This window comes from Pituophis catenifer, unplaced genomic scaffold, assembly GCF_029215685.1.
Source record: "Pituophis catenifer annectens isolate HBS135680 unplaced genomic scaffold, rPitCat1.0.hap2 SCAF_87, whole genome shotgun sequence".
Taxonomy (NCBI): domain Eukaryota; kingdom Metazoa; phylum Chordata; class Lepidosauria; order Squamata; family Colubridae; genus Pituophis; species Pituophis catenifer.
Window position 1 is genome coordinate 88,080 of NW_027256967.1, and position 24,407 is coordinate 112,486.

Here is a 24,407-nt window from a genome sequence, read left to right on the forward strand (position 1 = left end):
CTTCCTAAGGCTTTATAAAGTGGTACTAATACTTCATGAGATTTTGATTCTATGTCTCTGTTTATACAACCAAGGATTGCATTAGCTTTTTTGGCTGCTGCCGCACACAGGTGACTCACATTCAAGTGTTCATCCATTTGGATTTCCCAGGTCCCTCTCACAGTTACTGTTTTTGAGCCAGATTTCATGTACTCTGTTTTTCCCACCCAGGTGCAAAACTTTACTTTTCTCCACATTAAATTTCACTTTGTTCGATTGAATCTTGAATCATTTGGATCAGAAAGGCACAATATGCATACATAAAAATCTATACACATGGTGAGTCAGAGGTTAGAATGCAGTACTATAAGTTAATTGCCCACAGCCAGGAGTTCGATCTGACCGGCTCATGCTTGATTCAGCCTTTAATCTTTGTCAGGTCGGTAAAATGAGGACCCAGATTTCTGGGGACAATATGCTGACTTTGTAAACTGCTCAAAGACTCCTATAAAGCTTTGTGGAGTGGTAGATAAGTTTAAAGTGGAATTGTTATTGCTATATACTTTCTCCCGAGCGTGGATCTTTTTATGAGAAGTAAGATTACCATTCTGAGCAAAGGTCTTTCCACATTCCATGCATTTATATGGCTTCTCTCCTGTGTGGATTCTGTTATGAGAAGTAAGAGTATTGCTCTTAGTAAACGTCTTTCCACACTCCATGCATTTAAATGGTTTCTCTTTTGAATGGATCTTTTTATGGGAAGCAAGATAACGGCGTTGAGCAAAGGTCTTTCCACACTCCATGCATTTAAATGGCTTCTCCCTTGTGTGGATCGTCTTATGAGAAATAAGATTCCTACTTTGAGCAAAGGACTTTCCACACTCCATGCATTTATATGGCTTCTCCCCTGTGTGGACAATCTTATGAGAAATAAGATTCCTACTTTGAGCAAAGGACTTTCCACACTCCATGCATTTATATGGCTTCTCCCCTGTGTGGATTATTTTATGGGAAATAAGATGACAATGTTGAGCAAAGGTCTTTCCACACTCCATGCATTTAAATGGCTTTTCACCTGTGTGGATCATTTTGTGGATAGTAAGTCTATTGCTCAGAGCAAAGGTCTTTCCACACTCAGTGCATTTATATGGTTTCTCTGCAATGTGGATCCTTTTGTGGTTTTTAAGTACACTGCTGAGAGCAAAGGTCTTTCCACACTCCATGCATTTAAATGGCTTTTCCCCTGTGTGGATCTTTTTGTGGATAGTAAGTTCATTGCTACGAGTAAAGGTTTTTCCACACTGCATGCATTTATGTGGTTTCTCTCCAGTGTGTCTCTTTTTGTGGATATTAAGTTCATAGATACGAGTAAAGGTTTTACCACACTGTGTGCATTTAAATGGTTTCTCCCCTGTGTGAGTCATTTTATGGGAAAGAAGATGACCACGCTGAGCAAAGGTCTTTCCACACTCAGTGCATTTATACGGCTTCTCCCCTGTGTGGATCATTTTGTGGTACCTAAGTCCATTGCTATGAGTAAAGGTTTTCCCACACTCCATGCATTTATATGGTTTCTCTCCTGTGTGGATCATTTTGTGGATTCTAAGTCCATTGCTACGAGTAAAGGTTTTCCCACACTGCATGCATTTATGTGGTTTCTCTCCAGTGTGTCTCTTTTTGTGGATATTAAGTTCATAGATACGAGTAAAGGTTTTACCACACTGTGTGCATTTAAATGGTTCCTCCCCTGTGTGAGTCATTTTATGGGAAAGAAAATGACCACGCTGAGCAAAGGTCTTTCCACACTCAGTGCATTTATACGGCTTCTCCCCTGTGTGGATCATTTTGTGGTACCTAAGTCCATTGCTATGAGTAAAGGTTTTCCCACACTCCATGCATTTATATGGTTTCTCTCCTGTGTGGATCATTTTGTGGATTCTAAGTCCATTGCTACGAGTAAAGGTTTTCCCACACTGCATGCATTTATGTGGTTTCTCTCCTGTGTGGATCATTTTGTGGATTCTAAGTCCATTGCTACAAATAAAGGTTTTCCCACACTGCATGCATTTATGTGGTTTCTCTCCAGTGTGTCTCTTTTTGTGGATATTAAGTTCATAGATACGAGTAAAGGTTTTACCACACTGCATGCATTTAAATGGTTTCTCCCCTGTGTGAGTCATTTTATGGGAAAGAAGACGACCACGCTGAGCAAAGGTCTTTCCACACTCGGTGCATTTATACGGCTTCTCCCCTGTGTGGATCATTTTGTGGTATCTAAGTCCATTGCTATGAGTAAAGGTTTTCCCACACTCCGTGCATTTATATGGTTTCTCTCCTGTGTGGATCATTTTGTGGATTCTAAGTCCATTGCTACGAGTAAAGGTTTTCCCACACTGCAAGCATTTATGTGGATTCTCTCCAGTGTGTCTCTTTTTGTGGATATTAAGTTCATAGATACGAGTAAAGGTTTTACCACATTGCGTGCATTTAAATGGTTTCTCCCCTGTGTGAGTCATTTTATGGGAAAGAAGACGACCACGCTGAGCAAAGGTCTTTCCACACTCAGTGCATTTATACGGCTTCTCCCCTGTGTGGATCATTTTGTGGTACCTAAGTCCATTGCTATGAGTGAAGGTTTTCCCACACTCGGTGCATTTATATGGTTTCTCTCCTGTGTGGATCATTTTGTGGATTCTAAGTCCATTGCTACGAGTAAAGGTTTTCCCACACTGCAAGCATTTATGTGGATTCTCTCCAGTGTGTCTCTTTTTGTGGATATTAAGTTCATAGATACAAGTAAAGGTTTTACCACATTGCGTGCATTTAAATGGTTTCTCCCCTGTGTGAGTCATTTTATGGGAAAGAAGACGACTACGCTGAGCAAAGGTCTTTCCACACTCAGTGCATTTATACGGCTTCTCCCCTGTGTGGATCATTTTGTGGTACCTAAGTCCATTGCTATGAGTAAAGGTTTTCCCACACTCCGTGCATTTATATGGTTTCTCTCCTGTGTGGATCATTTTGTGGATTCTAAGTCCATTGCTACGAGTAAAGGTTTTCCCACACTGCAAGCATTTATATGGTTCCAAACATTTATAAGGGTCCTTTTTGAGGCTCACTTTTTGAGATTTAAGGAAGTTATTCCCAAGAGAATGAATGAATGTCCCATTGTAATTTTTTCCGTTGTGTCTTATAGAATCTTCTCCTTTGTGTTGCGTTAAATGGTGTTTGTTTACATGTAATTTATCTTTGATTAGTTTCACACTTTTCCCAATATATTTTTTCCTTATTTTCTCTTCTTGGGCAAGAAAGTCTTTCATCAGAGCATCAGTAGAAGGTGATCTTTCCTGATTCCTACGATTTGACTGTTTTCTCTCATGGCTTTCTAATTCCATTCGAATTTGAAATTTCTCCATTCCATCTTTACGATTGATCACTTGGAACAGTTCACAGGAATCTTGATTCTCCTGCCCATTATTATCTTCAAAGGAAAAGAGAAATGAAAATGATAACAAGGTTAGAGAAAAAGATCAAACTGTCAAAAGTTAACAAATGTTCTTCTGAATTTTTCCTAAATTCCATTATGTTGCATTTTGCATGCCTACAGTGGTGTGATATAGACAGGATGATTTCTATATTCATAATTCATGAAAGCTTTGAAAATATCTAGAAAATATCTGTCAGCCCTGGAAGCCATCTTTTTCTTTGGAGCTTCAGGGCTGCCACATTTAGTGCCTGGGAAAACAAGGAGCCGGTGGAGAATTAGCCATAACAACATTCCTTTTTCTGGAAGTCAAGGACACTCAGCCTGCACCTAGATGGGATTGACTGGGAGTTGTCTCCAGTTGGGACGGTGAAATAATTGGACAATGTGACATATTGTTTTGAAAAATTGAGAAAATCCTATTTATAGTGTCATGGAAAGCCTGGGAACTTTCAGTACTGGCTTTCCACTAGTTAGTACCAAGATGGTATTTCTAAATAAATTTGTTCTTTGAGGAACTGGAATGCCTCGGAGTTCATTTTATGATGGATGCATTACTTGGAGGCTGACATTAAGCCAGTACTCCCTAAACTTTGCTCCAAGCAGAGTTACATTCTGGGATCCTGAGCCCTGGCTGCTCCTTGGACACCCCAGGGAGTTGGAAGACTCAGGGAAGGTGGAGAGATGGAGGAAAAAGTAGGGAGCAAAGCAGGGAAAGCTGGGGGGGGGAGGCCTGAACAAGCGGCAGCCCCCAAAAGAGCCCAGTGGCCAGTCGAAGTGGCGGTGGAGAACTTTCGGTGAGGAAGCACTGTCCCGATACCACTAAATGAGCTCACTAGGGCTTGTTGCCTTACAAAAATGAGGAAAATCCTCAGGGACAACTCTCACCTGGTCATCACTTCACTGCATTGAGGGAGCTCAACCAATCTCATTGTACATATGTTATGCACTGACAATAAAGATTTGAAATTGAAATTGAAATGTTTTCTGCAAATGCACCAAAGAAGGCAAAGGAACTCTACATGATCGCAAGGCAAGTCTTGGCAGGGTGGGATGGGGGAATAGGTAAGGCAAATGTTGCAGTACCTCTGCTGTCATTAGTAAAGTGTGGACGGCCATTTGAAATTTCAGGATTGGGTCTAAAGTAGTGGGTGGGGGGATCATAACTTTGAATGGTTGCTAAGTGAACTGTGGAACTTGGCCATAACCTATACCCTAGGACCGTGATGGAGAACCTATGGCACGTGTGCTACAGGTGGCATGTGGAGCCATCTCTGCAAGCATGCAAGCCGACACCCAGGTCAGCTCCACCATGCATACCCATGCGCCTCCTGCTGGCCAGCTGATTTTTTGGTGTCTACCAGGAGACACGTGCACGTCGCCAGGGGCGTGTGTGTCACGAGCGCAGGCGTGGGGAGGGGGGCGTGGCGCAACTGTGCCCCATTTTTGGTCCTAGGAGGCTTCAGGGAGGCCTGCTAGCACCAAAACAGGGGTTGCATGTGCATGGGGGAGAGGGGTGTTCAGGCACGCATGCATGGGGGCCATGGCCTATGGAGCAGCATTGCATTATGGGTGTGGCACGCGTTTGGACACTGTCGTGCATACGCACACTTTCGGCACCCAAGGAAAAAAAGGTTTGCCATCACTGTCCTAGGATGCTCTGAGTCACATTTCATGAGGCCTCAGAGTGAAAGTTCTGTTCTCACACAATTTTGGGAGGTTTCAGAGGACAAATGATAACACATTCCTATCACATGAGCTCCAGAGGATACATAAGAGCACACCTCATTCTTTTCAGCCCCCACAGATAAGTTCAAATAAAAATGGAAAAATACAGCTAAGAAATGGCACAGAAAGCATGTAAGCAAAGAAACATTGACTCATTCCTTCCTTGGAGTATGAGAAGGTCAGATACTTTCCTTCTCCCTCTCTAATTGGGGACTAGAAAACTTACCCAGAGAGACCACGTTCCTGTGATTTTCAAGCATGACTTCCGAATGCAGCGCTTTTTGGTCAGGATTCAGCTCAGACCATTCCTCCTCAGAGAAATATACAGCCACCTCTTCAAAGGACACAACACCCTCCTGAACAAAAAAGAACAGAAAAGGAGGATTTGCAAGATCTCTTCTTTTTCATCAATGATTTAGACAAGAAGATAGAAGGGGAACTCATCAAAGTGGGCAGCGGCTCCAGGGCAAGGCTGGATCCAGGGAAGCACACTTTCCTTGACCCAGCTGAGGTGGGCAGTGCCTCCAAGACCTAAGGAAATTGCGTGTCCCTGGGGCCCCGACCCAAAGCGAAGAGCAAGCGGAAGGCATGCATTGATTACATTTCGTGAGCTGAGCAGGCATTAGTGAGGTGACTAGCGAGGCGATTAGCTGGGCCATGTGGCGAAGGCAACATATATAGGGCAGGGGTGGCTGGGGTAAGCGTTGAGCAGCCGGAAGGGGTGAGCAAGTGGCAACCGGTCGAGTGAGTGGCGACTGGGCAGGGGGCGTGGCCAGCCAGAAGTTGCTACCAGTTCAGTGACCCAGGCCAAATTGCTGCTACTGTTTCGCCTGAACTGGTGCAAACTGGCTGAATACTACGTCTGCTTTCCAGGCCCAAAATGGGGGGGGGCAGGGGCCCTCGTGCGACACCCCCGTGGACCGTTTTTGCTTCCAGGTTGGTGCAGGAGGCCTTCCAGGGTAAAACAGGGCACATTGCATTTTGGGGGCTCGTGCACCTGCACGCGTCCCACCGCATGCGCCCTGCCCCCGTGCATATGCAGCAGAGACCCGAAAACCAGCTGGCCGGTGGGAGGAGTGCGTGTATGCATGGTAGAGTGGGCTGGGTGATGACTGACGTAAAAAAGATCTTGAGACTCTAGAACCATGATGATGAACATATGGCACATGTGCCCAAAGTAGCACATGGAGCCATGTCACCTGGCATGCATGGTGTCACCCGTTCCTGTTCCAGGATTCTGGCACACATGCGCATGCGACGATCAGCTGGCCTTTGTGCAAGTGGCAGTGGCGGAAAACCAGAATTGCTGGTCTGTGAGCCAGGAACGGGGCTTCCTCAAACTTCGAATTGTGAGTGTCCAGAAAGAAGGAGGACCAATAGGAATTGGCCCTTCTGCAGTGTCATCGGTCTCTGGGCAGAGTCTCCCTTGACTTCACCCACTGGAGGAGAGAGTTCTGCGCAGAGAAGAAGCCAAGTTGGTTATTCGGGCCAAGATCCTCCCTCCCACTTTCTCCTCTTCTCTCTCTCCGCAGAACTGTCTTTCCTCCTTCAGGTGAAGTCCCAAAGGACTCTGCCCAGAGACCAATGACGCTGAAGCAGGAAGAATTCTCATTGGTGCTGCCCCTTGTTCTGGCATCTCATCTCAAAAGTCTGAGATAAACACTTGGTGCTGCCCCTTGTCCCTCCCATCACAAAAGGCCAAGATAAACACTTCCTCCCCACAGTGCAGAACTGCGGATTCCTCCTCTGGGGCTAGAAGCATCTGGCCTGGCACACATGCATGTGAGCATAGGCGCCATGAGCATGCAGGCTGCCAGCTGATCAATACATGTGTATGCACGGCAGTAACTGGAAGATTTGCTGGCCAGTGCGCATGCGCATGCCCGAACCCAAAAGTACTTTCTCCAGCGCGCGCATGCCCCCTGGGCAGTTCCTCTTCCTGGTTGCGGCCTTGATGAGTGCACACAAGCGTGCACCCCCTTTTCGGCACTGGGTGCCAAAAAGGTTCGCCGTCACTGTTCTAAAAAGAATACAGAGAAGAGCAACCAAAATGATTCAGTCCGGGAGGGTAAAACATAAAAAATGGTTGCTGGAATTGGGTATGTCTAGTTTAATGAACAGAAGTAGGGGTGACATGATAGCAGTGTTGCAATTATCTAAGGGGCTGTCATAAAGAAGAGGAGCCCAACCTATTCTCCAAAGCACCTGAAGACACGACAAGAAGCAATGAATGGAAACTAATCAAGGAAAGAACCAACCTAAAACTAGAGAGAAATTTCCTGAAAGTGGGAACAATTAATCAGTGGAATGACTTGCCTCCAGAAATTGTGGGTGCTCCAACACCAGAGGTGTTGATGAAGAAATTGGATAGCCATTTATCTGAAATGTTATAGGGCTTCCTGTCTGAGTAGGGGGTTGGACTAGAAGACGGACCTCCAAGTTCCCTAACAACTCTGATATTCGGTTCCATTGTTCCCAAATTCCCAAAGCAAACATGTGCACTAAGTTCAATGGCTGTGCTTCATACAAGTCCTAATTTTAAGGGAGAAAATGGACAATTCGGAAAATTTATTGACTGAATAAATATTTGGGGCAAGTATTATCAAATTGATAGATTCTGCAGAACTTTCAGTGCCTTTCAGCAAAGTAATCCCACTTCTGGATCAACTGATCTATCCTCCTATCATTTATTGACCTAGTAGTCTGAGCCATTGGCTGAATGGGAGAAAACAAAGAAGGGATTATTCTTTGTGAAGTTCATTTGTCAGCCTTTGCAAAGCGGGAATATTTCCTCTCCTAATCTGGGCACAAATCAGAGGATTGGAATTTATTTTGTAGCCCAAAGTACTGTGATTACATGATGTGGCCAACCGCTTTAGATTTTAAGATTCTGTGTTGTTTTTTAACATGATTGGCTTATTTTTTTAAACCACTGGTTATGAACAAGGCTTTTTAAAAATGATAATGTGGCAATGTGAGTATTTAGTTATTTTTCATGATATTATGCTGGCCATGTTGCGTAGGAACACATAATCCAGTCCAGGGGAAATAGGAGAGAGCACTCCACACACCCACTTCACTTCCTGAAGGAAAGGACCATACAAATCTAACAATGTTTTTCCTTTCTTACTTGATTTGGCGGCTCAACCACTGTTTGAGCTCCATCGTAAAAACCAGAAAACTTCATGCTTTGTTTCTCTGTAAGGAATAAATAATTTCAAAATGCATATTTAACAAAATAAGAGGAAGTATTCTACAGAAGAGAAGAAGGTAAGGCAGATGGGTAATCGGAGGATTTTCGATTACCTCCTGATGTGTCTTGACTTGGATCTGCCCAAGGGATCCTCCTGAAAAATAGGTTTTGAGGGGGATTTGATTGATTCTTCTTTCCCTCAGGATCTCTGATCTCCACAGTGCAGCACTTCAAATAGGAGGAAGGAAAAAAGAAGCAGAATTAATGTACATCACATGACGTAAAGTGGATTCATATTTGGAACACAACCTCAAAGCCCCCAATATCCATCAGTGAGGTTGAGTGAGAAAACAATGGAACACTGTCCTACAAGAATATGTCGGACATCCCAACATATTATGAATTTCAGAGAAGTTTGGGAAGGAGGGTTGAAATATTCAAACACATTCTCTATTCTCTTTTGAACTCCCTAGATTAAATGTCTCACCTGCAATTTGACTTGCTCCTTCTGCTCCTCCGCCTGGCTCAGGAGGAAGCCTTCAGCCAGAGACACTGCCTGGGAGCTGGTCTCTGCTCCACATTCCCGCACCCAACCCTCCATCTCCTGGGGCAGAAGGAAGAGGAGCTGCTCCAGAACCACCAGGTCCAGCATCTGGGCTTTGGTGTGCTTTTCTGGTCTCAGCCATCGCCTACAAAAGTCATGGAGTCGGCTGCAAAGTCCTCGGGGACCCTCAGCCTCCTGGTATTGGATGAACTTCGAGGGCTTAACTTCTGAAGGGAGGATAGTTTCCTCCTCCAGGATCTTCTGCCCAGTTCTTGTCCAGGTCTCCACACAACTCCCAGGCTGACCAGCTGAAGGGCCTTTTCTGGTTCCCTCCTTTCCAAAAGGTTGTGTCTCCATCCTTTCTCTGTCCTGCAGAGCAACTGCAAATGGCTCCAAGGAATCTGGTGGGTCTCCAGATGCCTTTTCCTTCACGGGACCATTTCTGGTGCTGCAGGACTGATCCCTCCAAGGGATTCCACACTTTTTGGTTTGCAAAGATTTCAAATGGCTTTCAGTTTCTGTATCTGAGATGGAAAGAAAAACAAACGCCAAGAATTAGAAAGTGGAATTTAGCCACTGAACAACATTCACCCAACCTGCCCAGAACCCCAAACGGCTCATCCCAGCGCAGGGCCGAGGTTCCCCCTGAGCAGGGCCGGGAAGGAGGCAGCTGGAGAGGCCGCCCGCTTCTCTCCCCCTCCAGAGACAGGCCGGGCTGCGGAGGATCGGGCCCTGTGGGAGCCTGGTGCGAATCCTGCCTCCTCCTCGCCCGGCTTCTCTCCTCTCCTGCTGGGCCTCCGCAAGGCCGACCCTCCCCTCCCCCACTCGATCTCTTCCCTGGACACGGGCAGTAAGGGAGCTCTGGATCCCCCAGCCTTCCTGGGATCCCCGCTTTCCCCCTACATGGAGAGGGTGGCTGGGGAACATGGGACACGGGGTTGAAGCCGCAGGAGGGCCGGGCATGAGTCTCTCCCTCCTCTTCCTCCCTTTGCACAAGAAGAGCCCCCAACTCACCTGAGGAACGTCTGGATCTCCGCCCCACCCAGACCCTCCCGCAGCCTCTCCGCCTCCTAGGGATCCCCAGGGGTTAAGGGAAGCAAGTGCAAGGTCCTAGAGAGGCAAGGATCTTTGACGTCATTTCCTCCTGGCCTCCTCTGGAACGCCAGCCCTGTCTTTCGCCCTCCAATGGGCCAATAGAGAATCGCCTGATGTTCCCTTCTCTTGACAGAAGGCGACTCCTAGTGGATTTTGTGTAAATTTACAGGGTTCCCTGCAAAGCACAGGAAATAGGAGCCTCCCTGTCAGAGAAAGTGTTCAACATTCGCAGAGGTGGCACTTTCTCCATTGTTCTGACCTAGGCTTCCCCAACCACGAAGTAGACTCCTTCTCCAGACGGAAACCCCCTTTTATTAAGTTACTGTGAATTTCTCTCTTTTACATCCATCAAAGTCTTTCAGGGGAGAATTTACAGTCACAGACCATACCTGGCTTGGAGAGGTGCCAGGCCGATATCTATGATGAAAAAAAGAAACATTTTTACATAGGGATTGTGTAGGAAATTTACCTCACACAGTTTCACATAGAACGTTTAATAAGCAATTTTTGAAAAAACAGCTTCAACCCAGCAAGAGCCGGAATATGCCACCCCCGGGCATCCAAACAGTTGACTGTGTTAGCAATTTTTAAGGCAACAAAGAGAATTGCAGCACCGAGTAGACACGCAGGATGGCGCTCAGCAGCTTGAACATGGAGACGGGCAAGGTGACGGGGTCACATTGGTAGCCGTGGGGAAGGGGCCCTGGCAGACCGGGGGTGGGGGAAGAGCACCAGAGGTTGTAAATGTGTGCCTCCCCACTAGTGGTGGGTTTCAACATCTTTTACTACTATTTCTTTAGGTGTGGCTTGGTGGGCGTAGTTTGGTGGACATGGCAAGGGAAGGATACTGTAAAATCTCCATTCCCACCCCACTCCAGGGGAAGGTTACTGCAAAATCCCCATTTCCTCCCGATCAGCTGGGACTCGGGAGGCAGAGAATAGATGGGGCAGGGCCAGTCAGAGGTGGTATTTACCGGTTCTCCAAACTATTGAAAATTCCAACTACCTGTTAGGTTCAGCTTGCAGCTTACTCCTAACTTGTTGGTCAGGCAATAGCTGTTTCTTTAAGAAACAACTGAGCCACGTAATCAGGGTTTGCTGAACCCTGTAATTAGGCTACAGTGCATAAATAAGCAGCACAGAGAAGCGTTCGTTCTTCCTGGTTCTTCCTGCTTCTTCCGGATTGATACCTGATTGTATCCTGTTGCTTATTGCGTCTATTATATGGTACTGTATACCAAGAGTTACTAAAGTCTGTTTGCTTTGGTAAGGGAAGATACTTACTGGACTGATATTACTGTTTATGACCTTGGACTGTTTTACTTACATCGAGACTGCTTGTTATCTATAAAGTATTATTCTCACATGAGCTGGACGTTTATCTCCTTCCCTGTGTGTTTCTGCTCTGCTCGTTGCACAAGCAACAAATACCTTTTACACACACCCTAACATTGGTTATGGGCCCAGAACGTTCCAGGGCTCTTTAATTTGTTTTTGTGGAAGTGAGAAGTGCAGGCAGTGGGTGTAGTAGTCAAGATGATGGCTTTTGAGCAAGGTACAAGTTATTCTACTATAACCCGGTTGGATGGAACAAACTATGTTACCTGGTCCACAAAATGCTGTCTATTTTTGCGTAAAGAAGGACTGTGGGACATGGTTAATAATCCACCGGACATAACTGCATTGAATGCTGATGACGAAGAAGATGCCAAAAAGATAGCGAAGTTTCACAGGGACCACGAGCGTGCTTTATGCATCATTGGCCTGACACTGGGAGACCAGCAACTTGTCCATTTCCGGGGTGAAGAGTCTGCTGCGAGGTGTTGGACAAAGCTAAAGAAGCTCTACGTTCGTGACTCTGTGGGTGTCCATATCTACCTGACACGGAAATTATTTCGCTTACATCTTCAGAAAGGAGGAGACATGATGGCTCACCTGGACTCCATGACAGGGCTTTTCCAGGAGCTACATGAGAAAGACCTTGTGTTTACTGAACTGCAGCAAGTTTATATTATTCTTTCATCATTGGATGACAGTTATGACTCTTTTGTTTCATCATTAGAAGTATTGTCTAGAAATGAACTAACATTGGCCAGTATAACTGGTAGGTTACTGGATGAGGCCAAACGTAGGCAAGAACGAGACCAGTTAAGGATGCAACAGCAACCAAAAGCGGAAGCTGTATATGAGAATGTCAATATTGTTAAATGCTGTTATGCTTGTGGGGCTAAGGGGCACATTGCAAAATATTGTAAAAATAAGGAGGTGTCTGCTAGAAGCTCTGCTAAACCCAGGAAAGGGTGTAATTTAGCAACCAGTTCATCTAATAATATAAAAGATGATTGGTGGGTGATTGATAGCGGTGCCTCTCAATCAATAACAAAAAACAGAAAACTGTTTCTAAATATGAAGAAAAGTACTAAAAAGGTCAAATTAGCTAATGGCTGGAATGTGACTGTAGCTGGGGAGGGACTTGTTCAATGTTCTATTAGTAAGCACCCTTTGCCCATGCTTTATATCCCTAGTTTGAAATATAACCTTTTATCTGTAAAGTCATTACTACATTCTGGGTTTACAGTAACTTTTAAAAACAACAAATGTTTGCTTGAATGTGAAGGCACTGTAGTTACTGCAGAATTAGAAGACGACTTATTTGTTATTAGGGATAAGTCATTACTGTTAGTCCAGTCAAAAGCTAAATTTGGAAAGCCTCATGATGAATGCTTACATTTATTACATAGAAGGCTTGGTCATCTGAATTTCAGGTTGTTGAATTTGACTGTTAAGCAGTCTAAAGGCATAAAATTAAGGGCTTGCAGCAAATACCTGAATTGTAATACTTGTAACCAGCATAAAAGTAAAGTTACACCTGCAAACCGCTGCAATGGGTTTAAAACAACTAAACCTTTGGAGGTAGTCTTTTTAGACTTAATAGGTCCAAAGAAACCCAGTTTAGGGGGAGCATGCTATATTTTGAGTATAGTTGATCACTTTACTAGATATGGTTTTTGCTACCTTATGAAGTCCAAAAGTGATACGTTCCAATGTATCACAAATTGGCTTCGTTTTGTTGAAAGGAAGCAGAGGTTTAAAGTGAAATGCATTGTTACTGACAATGGAACTGAGTTTACTAACAATCAGTTGGCTAGGTTTTTGAAGGAAGCTGGGATACAGCATAAACGTTCTGCCCTTTTTCGGCCGGAACATAATGCATATATTGAGCGAAGAGGCCAGACCCTACAAGCTATGACTAGGACTATGCTGGCTGATGCTTGTTTACCTGATAAATTGTGGGGAGAAGCAATACTATGTGCCAATCATATTTTAAATAATGTGGTGCACTCCTCTACAGGAAAAATTCCTTTTACTTTATGGCACGGGAGGAAGCCTGATTTAAGTTATATACATACTTTTGGTGCACCAGCCTGGGTGCATATACTTATATATATTAGTCAGAGAAGGAAGGACCAACAGAGAGCAAAGAAAATGATTTTTGTTGGCTATGAGGCTAACCATAGGTCCTATAGGTTCTGGGAAAAAGGAACAACAAAAGTTTTGTGTAGCGCTAGTGCTAAATTCCTAGAACATGAAGGCTGGGACAGGTTAGAAAAAGCAGACTATGGTTTTACAGATGTAGATGTTAAGGTGGACCATATTCCTGATGATAGTTCATCTGAGATGGATGATAAACCATCTATTAAGGTGGAAGAACAGGAACAGGAATCAGGGTTAGGGGAGGATGAACCCAATATACCTGATGTTAGTCCTGTTATGCCTAGACGATCTTCCAGGGACCGGCATCCACCAGATCGCTATAAAGCCACAGTGGTTTGCCAAGTAGATATCGAACCATCCAGTTATCATGATATAAAATTATATCCAGAAAAGGAGCAAAAAGCCTGGCAAGAGGCAATGGATAGAGAAATTGATTCATTGAAGAGGCTTGGTGTCTATGAAGTTGTAAGAATACCACCATATGAGAAACTTATAGGCTGTAGGTGGGTCTATAAGGTAAAGAAAAGTGTAGATGGGGTAATAACCCATAAAGCTCGGCCTGTTGCACAAGGGTTCTCACAGACAGATAGAGACTATGATGAGGTTTTTTCTCCCAGTTTACGAGCGAGCACTTTGAGAACGATGCTTGTTTGGGCAGCTAGAAATAAATGCTCTATTACTCATTTAGATGTCGAAACAGCTTACTTGAACGCTCCGTTGAGACATACAATGTATATGAAGATAACCAGGCAGCCATTAAAATGGCAACGAATCTTGCTGTAAAGACAAGGACTAAATACACTGATATACGTTATCTGAATGTTCGGCAATGTGTTAAGGATAACATGATTACATTGGAATATTGCGCATCAGAGGACAATATTGCCGACAACTTTACCAAAGCGCAAGGTGCCATTAAACACACCAATTGTTGTGAAAGATTTGGATTAAAAATCTGAAATGTAACTGATACCACTGTACAATGTATGATTTGGATGTGTATTTTTGTTTCTGTATCTATTGTGTATATTGTCCTGCCCAATGGGGAGAATGTTAGGTTCAGCTTGCAGCTTACTCCTAACTTGTTGGTCAGGCAATATATCTGTTCCTTTAAGGAACAACTGAGCCACGTAATCAGGGTTTGCTGAACCCTGTAATTAGGCTACAGTGCATAAATAAGCAGCACAGAGAAGCGTTCGTTCTTCCTGGTTCTTCCTGCTTCTTCCAGATTGATACCTGATTGTATCCTGTTGCTTATTGCGTCTATTATATGGTACTGTATACCAAGAGTTACTAAAGTCTGTTTGCTTTGGTAAGGGAAGATACTTACTGGACTGATATTACTGTTTATGACCTTGGACTGTTTTACTTACATCGAGACTGCTTGTTATCTATAAAGTATTATTCTCATATGAGCTGGACGTTTATCTCCTTCCCTGTGTGTTTCTGCTCTGCTCGTTGCACAAGCAACAAATACCTTTTACACACACCCTAACAACACCCTCTCCAGAACTGGTCAGAACCTGCTGAAACTCACCTCTGTTCCACACCCACTGGTCAAGCAGGAGCAGCATAGCAGGGTGGCCGAGAGCAGTGCTATCAGGAGGACAAAGAGCCCTCATGAGTCACTCATGCCAGTTGTTGTGAGTGGTGAGGGTGTCGAAAGAGAAAAGCAGAACTCCTTTATCGTCCGTATGTTTTGGAAGGAAGATAAAAATAAATCCTCCAGAACTTGCAAACCCCAGCACGGGAAACAGCAGCTACACCTTCTCCCTTCCAAAACAGGCTGGGATGTGATCTGAATAGCTTGACCTGCTATTGAAACACCTCCTGGTTCTTTCCCAAAGGGAGGGTAGCTGTTTTGTACATTTTGCCGCCTTCTGCGGGGCAAGGGGCGGCAGGCAGCTGGAGAGGCCGCCTGCTTCTCTCCCCCTCCGGAGACAGGCCGGGCTGCGGAGGATCGGGCCCTGTGGGAGCCTGGTGCGAATCCTGCCTCCTCCTCGCCCGGCTTCTCTCCTCTCCCCTTGGGCCTCCGCAAGGCCGACCCTCCCCTCCCCACACTCCGGCTCTTCCCCGGACACGGCGCAGGAAGGGATCCCCAATGCCTTCCCGGCATCCCCGCTTCTTCTGCTTCCCCCTCCATGGAGAGGGCAGCTGGGGAGCATGGGACCCGGAGTTGAAGCCGGAACAGAGCCGGGCGAGGGTCTCTCCTTCCTTCGCCTCCTTTTGCACGGGAAGAGCCCCCAACTCACCCTGGGAACGTCTGGATCTCCCCCCGCCAGACTCTCCCGCAGCCGCTCCGCCTCCTGCTGAGCCCCAGGGGTTGAGGTAAGAGCGAGTGCGGCGTCCTAGAGCGTCACGTGAACGTCAAGCAGGTTCCTTCGTAGCCTTCTCTGGAACGGCAGCTGTGACGTTCGCCCTCCAGTGAACCAATGGGGAAGCACCGGGAGTTCACTTGTCTTAGCAGAGAGCTCCCCCTGGTGGATTTGGCGCAAAGTAGCGGGATTGTAGAAAGGGCGGGAAAGAGGAGCGCGTCTGAGGGGAAGGGAGAGAGCAGGGATGATGGGCTTGGGAGTAGGAGGAAAGACCCTTCTCAATGTCTCCCTGACAGAGAAAAGCGCAACGTCTCTAGAGGTGCCACTTTCTCCATCTTCTCCTTCCTGTCCCAGAAGTAGGAACTGTTTGTGGAGATGGAGAAAAATCTCTCTGGAGGATTTGAACTCCCTCAAGAACGGCCCTCCTGAAGGCTGAGCAGCGATTGGAGGAGGCCTCAAAAGGGGCCAAATCCTGTCAGAAACAGTTGAGTGGTCAGAAGAGAAAGACCAGGAGGCTCTCTGGGAAACACAGCTTGTGTCTTGCGGTTCTTGCGAACTCTGGTCTTAAGTGGTGGAAGTGGACACAGGCAAGAAAGCCACAATCAGGAAAATGATTTTCATGCATTTGTTTATTTCTTTAATTGAATACATACAGGTGCCCTTCTCAAATTATTCACTCAGCCTCACATTGAAGGGGGGAAGCAGAAAGGGCAGAGACCCTAATTCTGATAAACACTCCAGGTGACCTGCGGAAAGACTCTGAAGAGAAAGAAAAAAAAAAACAGTTCCAAAATGGAGGAAAAGCCTAAAGCTGAGTTCGATGGGACCGGCTCATAGTTGATTCAGCCTTTAATCTTTCTCAATTTGGTAAAATGAGGACCCAGATTGCTGGGGACAATATGCTGACTTTGTAAACTGCTCAAAGATTGCTCTAAAGCTTTGTGGACTGGTATATATAAGAGCTGTGGTGGCACAGTAGTTAGAACGCAGTGCTGCAGGCTACTTTTGCTGATCACGGGCTGCCAGCACTTTGGCAGTTCAGGTCTCAGCAGCTCAAGGTTGACTTAGCCTTCCATCCTTCTTTCCGAGGTCTGTAAAATGGGGAGCCAGACTGTTGGGGGCATTATGCTGATTTTCTAAAACTGCTTAGAGAGGTTGTAAAGCACTGTACTGTAAGTCTAAGTGCTCTTGTTATGGAAATGGGACCCGGGTACCTTCGAGACCGACTTCTGCCACCAATAGCCTCCCACCGGCCAGTTCGCTCCCACAGAGAGGGTCTCCTCAGGGTGCCATTGGCCAAGTTATGTCGGCTGGAGACACCCAGGGGGAGGGCCTTCTCTGTGGGAGCCCCAGCCCTGTGGAATGAACTGCCCCTGGAAATGCGTAAGATCTCCAACCTCAGGGCATTTCGTTGTGCACTGAAGACCCTGTTGTTCCGCCAGGCTGGGCTATCAACATAACAATTTTAAATTGGGTTTTAAATTTCTGGGGTTTTAAATTGAGCCGAATTCATTTAATAATTTTAAACAATTTTAACTGATGTTGTCTTGTGTTCTTAATAGGCTGTACACTGCCCTGAGTCCTTCGGGAGAACGGCGGTATAGAAATAAAATTATTCTATTCTATTCTATTCTAAATGTAAAGTGAAATTGCTATATACTTTCTCCTGAGCATGGATCCTTTTATGAGAAGTAAGATTACTATTCTGAGCAAAGATCTTTCCATGTTCCATGCATTTATATGGCTTCTCCCCTGTGTGGATCATCTAACTGTAAATAAGATGACCACTTTGTCTTTCCACTCTCCATGCATTTATATTTCTCCCCTATGTGGATCATATGATGGGAAATAAGATTACCTTTTTGAGCAAAGGTCTTTCCACACTCCATGCATTCAAATGGTTTCTCCCCTGTGTGGATCATCTTATGAGAAGTAAGAGCACTGCGCTTAGTAAACATCTTTCCACACTCCATGCATTTAAATGGTTTCTCTTCCAAGTGGATTTTTTTATGGGAAGCAAGATAACTGCGTTGAGCAAAGGTCTTTCCACACTCCATGCATTTAAATGGCTTCTCCCCTGTGTGGATCTTCTTATGGGAAATAAGATGACCACTTTGAGCAAAGATCTTTCCACTCTCCATGTATTTATATTTCTCCCCTATGTGGACCATATGATGGGAAATAAGATTACCTTTTTGAGCAAAGGTCTTTCCACACTCCATGCATTCAAATGGTTTCTCCCCTGTGTGGATCATCTTATGAGAAGTAAGAGCACTGCGCTTAGTAAACATCTTTCCACACTCCATGCATTTAAATGGTTTCTCTTCCAAGTGGATTTTTTTATGGGAAGCAAGATAACTGCGTTGAGCAAAGGTCTTTCCACACTCCATGCATTTAAATGGCTTCTCCCCTGTGTGAATCATCTTATGGGAAATAAGATGACCTCTTTGAGCAAAGGTCTTTCCACTCTCCATGCATTTAAATGGCTTTTCCCCTGTGTGGATTACCTGATGGAAAATAAGACTGCTTTTTTTAGTAAAGGTTTTTCCACACTCCATGCATTTATATTTCTCCCCTATGTGGATCATATGATGGGAAATAAGATTACCTCTTTGAACAAAGGTCTTTCCACAATCCATGCATTTAAATGGCTTTTCCCCTGTGTGAATCATCTGATGGGAAATAAGATTACCTCTTTGAGCAAATGTCTTTCCACACTCCTTGCATTCAAATGGTTTCTCCCCTGTGTGGATCATCGTATGAGAAGTAAGAGCACTGGTCTTAGTAAACATCTTTCCACACTCCATGCATTTAAATGGTTTCTCTTCCAAGTGGAACTTTTTATGGGAAGCAAGATAACTGCGTTGAGCAAAGGTCTTTCCACACTCCGTGCATTTATATGGTTTCTCCCCTGTGTGGATCACCTGATGGGAAATAAGAGTACTTTTTTTAGTAAAGGTTTTCCCACACTCCGTGCATTTATAGGGTTTCTCTCCTGCTGCCTGGAGGACCTGGGCTGTGTGGGCTACATGTGCTTCTGAATACTGTTTCTCCCCAGTGTGAATCATTTCATGGGAAGTAAGTTGCCCGCTAGTTCTAAAATGTTTTCCAGATTCCAAACATTTATAAGGATCCTTTTTTGTGTGAAACACGTTTTGAGATATAAGGAAGTTATTTCCAAGAGAATTAATGAATGTCCCATTGTAATTTTGTCTATTGTATCTTCTTATAGCATCTTCTCCTTTGTTCTGGGTTAAATTGTGTTCGTTTAGACTTTCTCCAATATATTTTTTCCTTATTTTCTCTTGTTGAGCAAGAAAGTCTTGCATCGGAGCAACAGTGGAAGATGAGCTTTCCTGATTCCAATCATTTGACTGGTTTCTCTCATGGGTTTCTAGTTCCATTTCAATTCCAAAGTTCTCTATTTCATCTTTAACAATGATCACTTGGAACAGTTCAGAGGAATCTTGATTCTCCTGCCCATTATTAGCTTCAAAGGAAAAGAAAAACGAAAATGATAACAAGGTTAGAGAAAAAGATCAAACTGCAAAATGTCAACAAATGTTCTGATTTTTTTCCAAAATTCCATTAAGTTGTATATTGCATCCCTACAGTGCTGTGATACAGACATGATGATTTCTATATTCATGAGTCATGAAAGCTTTGAAAATATTTAGAAATTATATCTCTCTTTACATAGATAGATAGATAGATAGATAGATAGATAGATAGATAGATAGATAGATAGATAGATATGCTCACTCAAAGCCAGTTTTGAGTTAAGGAATAATAAGGGGAAACATCCAAGGAGAAATTTGGGTTAATTTCAGCAGAGACCTATGAGAACTGAGACCATTTTGAAAGAAGCTCCTTCTCCAGTGTACCTTGGAGCAGCTTTTCTGCAATATGTCTCTGGCGTGCCAGACCCCCACTCGCCCGTTCCTCGATGCCAGTGATGAGATTTTGGGGCAAAATCCTTTGCTTGAAAGCTCCCGTTGGCTTGTAAACGCTCTTCATGCCAAGACTGGGAGACCCAAAGTCTAACTTGTGAACTGTGGTAACTTCGGCATTCAAGGCCTTCATTCTTGAATTGGATTGGGAGAATGCTCTTCCATGGCCTGAGCTTGAAAGTTCTGTTCTCACACAATTTTGGGAGGTTTCCGAGGACAAATGACAACACATTCCTCTGACATGACCTCCAGAGGACACATAAAAGCATACCTCATTCTTTTTGGCCTCCACAGATAAGTTCAAATAAAAATGGAAAAATACAGGTAAGAAATGGCACAGAAAGCATCTAAACAAAGAGACATTGACTTTTTCCTTCCTTGGAGTACAAGAAAGTCAAATCCTTCTCCCTCCAAGAAGACGATATCTGATTAGTGATTTTTAGAATAAAAAACTAAATATTATCTGTCTTCTTGAACTCTCTGATTGTAGAGTAGAAATCTCTTACCTAGCATGACTACATTCCTATGATTTTCAAGCATGACTTCTGAATGCAGCACTTTTTGGTCAGGATCCAGCTGAGACCATTCCTCCTCAGACAAATACACAGCCACCTCATCGAAGGACACAAGACTCTCCTGAACATGGAAAAAAAGAACAGGACAGTCTAGTTTAATGAAAAGAAGAACTAGGGGTGACATGATAGCAGTGTTGCAAGATCTAAGGGGCTGCCACAAAGACAAGGAGGTCAACCAATTCTCCAAAGCACCTGAAGGCGGGACAAGTAGTAGTGGATGGAAACAAATCAGGGACAGAACTAACCTACAACTAAAGAGAAATTGCCTGACAATGAGAACAATTAATTAGTGGAATGACTTACCTCCAGAAATTGTGGGTGCTCCAACACCAGAGGTGTTGATGAAGAAATTGAATATTTATCTGAAATGTTATAGGGCTTCCTGTCTGAGTAGGGGGTTGGACTAGAAGACCTCCAAGATCCCTAACAACCCTGGTATTCGGTTCCATTGTTCCCAAATTCCCAAAGCAAACATGTGCATTAAGTTCAATGGCTGTGCTTCATACAAGTCCTAATTTTAAGGGAGAAAATGGACAATTCGGAAAAAGTTATTGCCTGAATAAATATTTGGGGCAAGTATTATCAAATTGATAGATTCTGCAGAACGTTCAGTGCCTTTCAGCAAAGTAATCCCACTTCTAGATCAACGGATCTATCCTCCTATCATTTATTGACCTAGTAGTCTGAGCCATTGGTTGAATGGGAGAAAACAAAGAAGGAATTATTCTCTGTGAAGCTCATTTCTCAATCTTTGCAAAGCGGGAATGTTTGCTCTCCTAATCTGGGCACAAATCAGAGGATTGGAATTTATTTTGTAGCCCAAAGTACTGTGATTACATGATGTGGCCAACCGCTTTAGATTTTAAGATTCTGTGTTGTTTTTTAACATGATTGGCTTATTTTTTTAAACCACTGGTTATGAACAAGTCTTTTTAAAAATGGTAATGTGGCAATGTGAGTATTTAGTTATTTTTCATAATATTATGCTGTTCATGTCTCAGAGGAACACATAATCTAGTCCAAGCAACGGGGAAAATAGGAGAGAGCACTCCGCACCCCCACTTCACTTCCTGAAGGGAGAATACAAATCTAACAACGTTTTTCCTTTCTTACTTGATTTGGCAGTTCAACCACTGTTTGAGCTCCATCGTAAAAACCAGAAAACTTCATGCTTTGTTTCTCTGTAAGGAATAAATAATTTCAAAATGCATATTTAACAAAATAAGAGGAGGTATTCTACAGAAGAGAAGAAGGTAAAACAGATTACCTCCTGAGGTGTCCTGACTATGATCTTCCCAAGGGATCCTCCTGAAAAATAGCTCCTGAGGGGGATTTGATGGAGTTGTCTTCCTCTCAGGATCTCTGATTTCCACAGTGCAGCACTTCAAATAGGAGGAAGGAAAAAAGAAGCAGAATTAATGTACATTGCATGACGTAAAGTAGATTCTTATATTCAGAACACAACATCAAAGCCCCCAATATCCATCAGTGAGTGAGAAAACAATGGAACAATGTCCTATAATAATTGGTGGGACATCACCACATATTATGAATGTCAAAGAAGTTTGGGAAGGAGGGGTGAAGTATTCAAACACCTTCTCTATTCCCTTCTGGGCTCCCTAGATTAAAATGCCTCACCTGCAACTTGACCTGCTCCTTCTGCTCCTCCACCTGGCTCAGGAGGAAGCCTTCAGCCAGGGCCACTGCCTGGGAGCTGGTCTCTGCTCCACACTCCCGCACCCAGGTCTCCATCTCTGGGGGCAGAAGAGCCAGGAGCTGCTCCAGAACCACCAGGTCCAGCATCTGGGCTTTGGTGTGCTTTTCTGGTCTCAGCCATCGCCTACAAAAGTCATGGAGTCGGCTGCAAAGTCCACGGGGACCCTCAGCCTCCTGGTATTGGATGAAGTTCCAGGGCTGAACTTCTGAAGGGCGGATAGTTTCCTCTTCCAGGATCTTCTGCCCAGTTCTTGTCCAGGTCTCCCCACAGCTCCCAGGCTGAGCAGCTGAAGGGCCTTTTCTGGTTCCCTCCTTTCCAAAAGATTGTGTCTCCATCCTTTCTCTGTCCTGCAGAGCAACTGCAAATGGCTCCAAGGACTCTGGTGGGTCTCCAGATGCCTTTTCCTTCACGGGACCATTTCTGGTGCTGCAGGCAAATTATTCTGCTCTTTTTTTTTTCCCCCAAAAGAAAATTTAGGCTTGCAAAGATCTCAAATGTCTTCGAGTTTCTGTACCTGAGATGGAAAGAAAAATAAATATTAAGAATTAGAAAGTGGAATTCAGCCACTGAACAACCTTCACCCAACCTGCCTGGAGCCCCAAGTGGCTCATCCTGGGGCAGGGCATCCCTCAGCAGGGCGGGGAAGGAGGTAGTTAGGGATGCCGCCCTGCTTCTAATGCTCTCCGGACACAGGCTGGGCTGTGGAGGATGGGGCCCTCGGGGAGCCTGGTGTAAATCCTACCTCCTCCTCGCCCGGCTTCTCTCCTCTCCTGCTGGGCCTCCGCAAGGCCGACCCTCCCCTCCCCCACTCGACCTCTTCCCTGGACACGGGCAGTAAGGGAGCTCTGGATCCCCCAGCCTTCCTGGGATCCCCGCTTTCCCCCTACATGGAGAGGGTGGCTGGGGAACATGAGACACGGGGTTGAAGCCGCAGGAGGGCCGGGCATGAGTCTCTCCCTCCTCTTCCTCCCTTCGCACGAGAAGGGCCCCCAACTCACCTGAGGAACGTCTGGATCTCCGCCCCACCCAGACCCTCCCGCAGCCTCTCCGCCTCCTAGGGATCTCCAGGGGTTAAGGGAAGCGAGTGTAAGGTCCTAGAGAGGCAAGGATCTATGATGTCATTTCCTCCTGGCCTCCTCTGGAACGCCAGCCCTGTCTTTCGCCCTCCAGTGGGCCAATTGGGAATCGCCTGATGTTTCCTTCTCTTGGCAGAAGGCGACCCCTAGTGGATTTTGCGTAAATTTACAGGATTCCCTGCAAAGCGCAGGAAATAGGAGCCTCCCTGTCAGACAAAGTCTTCAACATTTGCAGAGGTGGCACTTTCTCCATTATTCTGACCTAGGTTTCCCCAAACCCCGAAGTAGACTCCTTCTCCAGACGGAAACCCCCTTTTATTAAGTTACTGTGAATTCCTCACATTCACATCCATCGAAGTCTTTCAAGGGAGAATTTACAGTCACAGACCATACCTGGCTTGGAGAGGTGCCAGGCCGATATCTATGATGAAAAAAAGAAACATTTTTACATAGGGATTGTGTAGGAAATTTACCTCACACAGTTTCACATAGAACGTTTAATAAGCAATTTTTGAAAAAACAGCTTCAACCCAGCAAAAGCCGGAATATGCCACCCCCGGGCATCCAAACAGTTGACTGTGTTAGCAATTTTTAAGGCAACAAAGAGAATTGCAGCACCGAGTAGACACGCAGGATGGCGCTCAGCAGCTTGAACATGGAGGCGGGGTCACATTGGTAGCCGTGGGGAAGGGGCCCTGGCAGACTGGGGGTGGGGGAGAGCGCCAGAGGTTGTAAATGTGTGCCTCCCCACCAGTGGTGGGTTTCAACATCTTTTACTACTATTTCTTTAGGTGTGGCTTGGTGGGCATAGTTTGGTGGACATCGCAAGGGAAGGATACTGTAAAATCTCCATTCCCACCCCACTCCAGGGGAAGGTTACTGCAAAATCCCCATTTCCTCCTGATCAGCTGGGACTCGGGAGGCAGAGAATAGATGGGGCAGGGCCAGTCAGAGGTGGTATTTACCAGTTCTCCAAACTATTGAAAATTCCAACTACCGGTTCTCCAGAACTGGTCAGAACCTGCTGAAACTCACCTCTGCTCCGCGCCCCCTGGTCAAGCAGGAGCAGCATAGCAGGGTGGCCAAGAGCAGTGCTATCAGGAGGACAAAGAGCCCTCATGAGTCACTCATGCCAATTGTTGTGAGTGGTGAGGGTGTCGAAAGAAAAAAGCAGAACTCCTTTATCATCCGTATGTTTTGAAAGGGAGAGGAAAATAAATCCTCCAGAACTTGCAAACCCCAGTACGGGAAACAGC

The 24,407-nt window shown here is 45.1% G+C and overlaps 1 protein-coding gene across 2 annotated transcripts; it reads right to left on the reverse strand.

Annotated features, from left to right (window-relative positions):
• Positions 1-231: 231 nt before the first annotated feature.
• LOC139326716 (zinc finger protein 729-like) lies at positions 232-23,197 on the reverse strand. Of its 2 annotated transcripts, none has more exons than XM_070956568.1 (7): positions 23,074-23,197; positions 21,997-22,589; positions 21,626-21,740; positions 21,472-21,539; positions 20,290-20,419; positions 18,027-19,323; positions 232-3,021 (listed from the first exon to the last, which is right to left on the reverse strand). In XM_070956568.1, the coding sequence occupies exons 2-7, from the start codon at positions 22,408-22,410 to the stop codon at positions 405-407; spliced, it is 4,641 nt and encodes a 1,546-aa protein (XP_070812669.1). In that variant the 5' UTR covers positions 22,411-22,589; positions 23,074-23,197; the 3' UTR covers positions 232-404. The 2 variants fall into 2 exon arrangements, with proteins under 2 accessions (XP_070812669.1, XP_070812668.1); XM_070956567.1 differs by lacking the exons at positions 18,027-19,323; positions 20,290-20,419; positions 21,472-21,539; ... (1 more) ...; positions 21,997-22,589; positions 23,074-23,197 and adding exons at positions 5,418-5,547; positions 8,322-8,389; positions 8,498-8,612; ... (1 more) ...; positions 10,413-10,440; positions 15,771-15,841 and having other exon boundaries at positions 232-3,460.
• Positions 23,198-24,407: the final 1,210 nt, after the last annotated feature.

Excerpts from the sequence above, each read along its gene's own strand:
- LOC139326716 (XM_070956568.1), bottom strand. The coding sequence starts at position 22,410 with ATGGAGACACAATCTTTTGGAAAGGAGGGAACCAGAAAAGGCCCTTCA. Across the intron at positions 21,540-21,625 it reads TAGTCAGGACACCTCAGGAG|AGAAACAAAGCATGAAGTTT; the intron begins GTAATCTGTTTT and ends TATTCCTTACAG. Across the intron at positions 20,420-21,471 it reads TGGTTGAACTGCCAAATCAA|GAGAGTCTTGTGTCCTTCGA; the intron begins GTAAGAAAGGAA and ends TTCCATGTTCAG.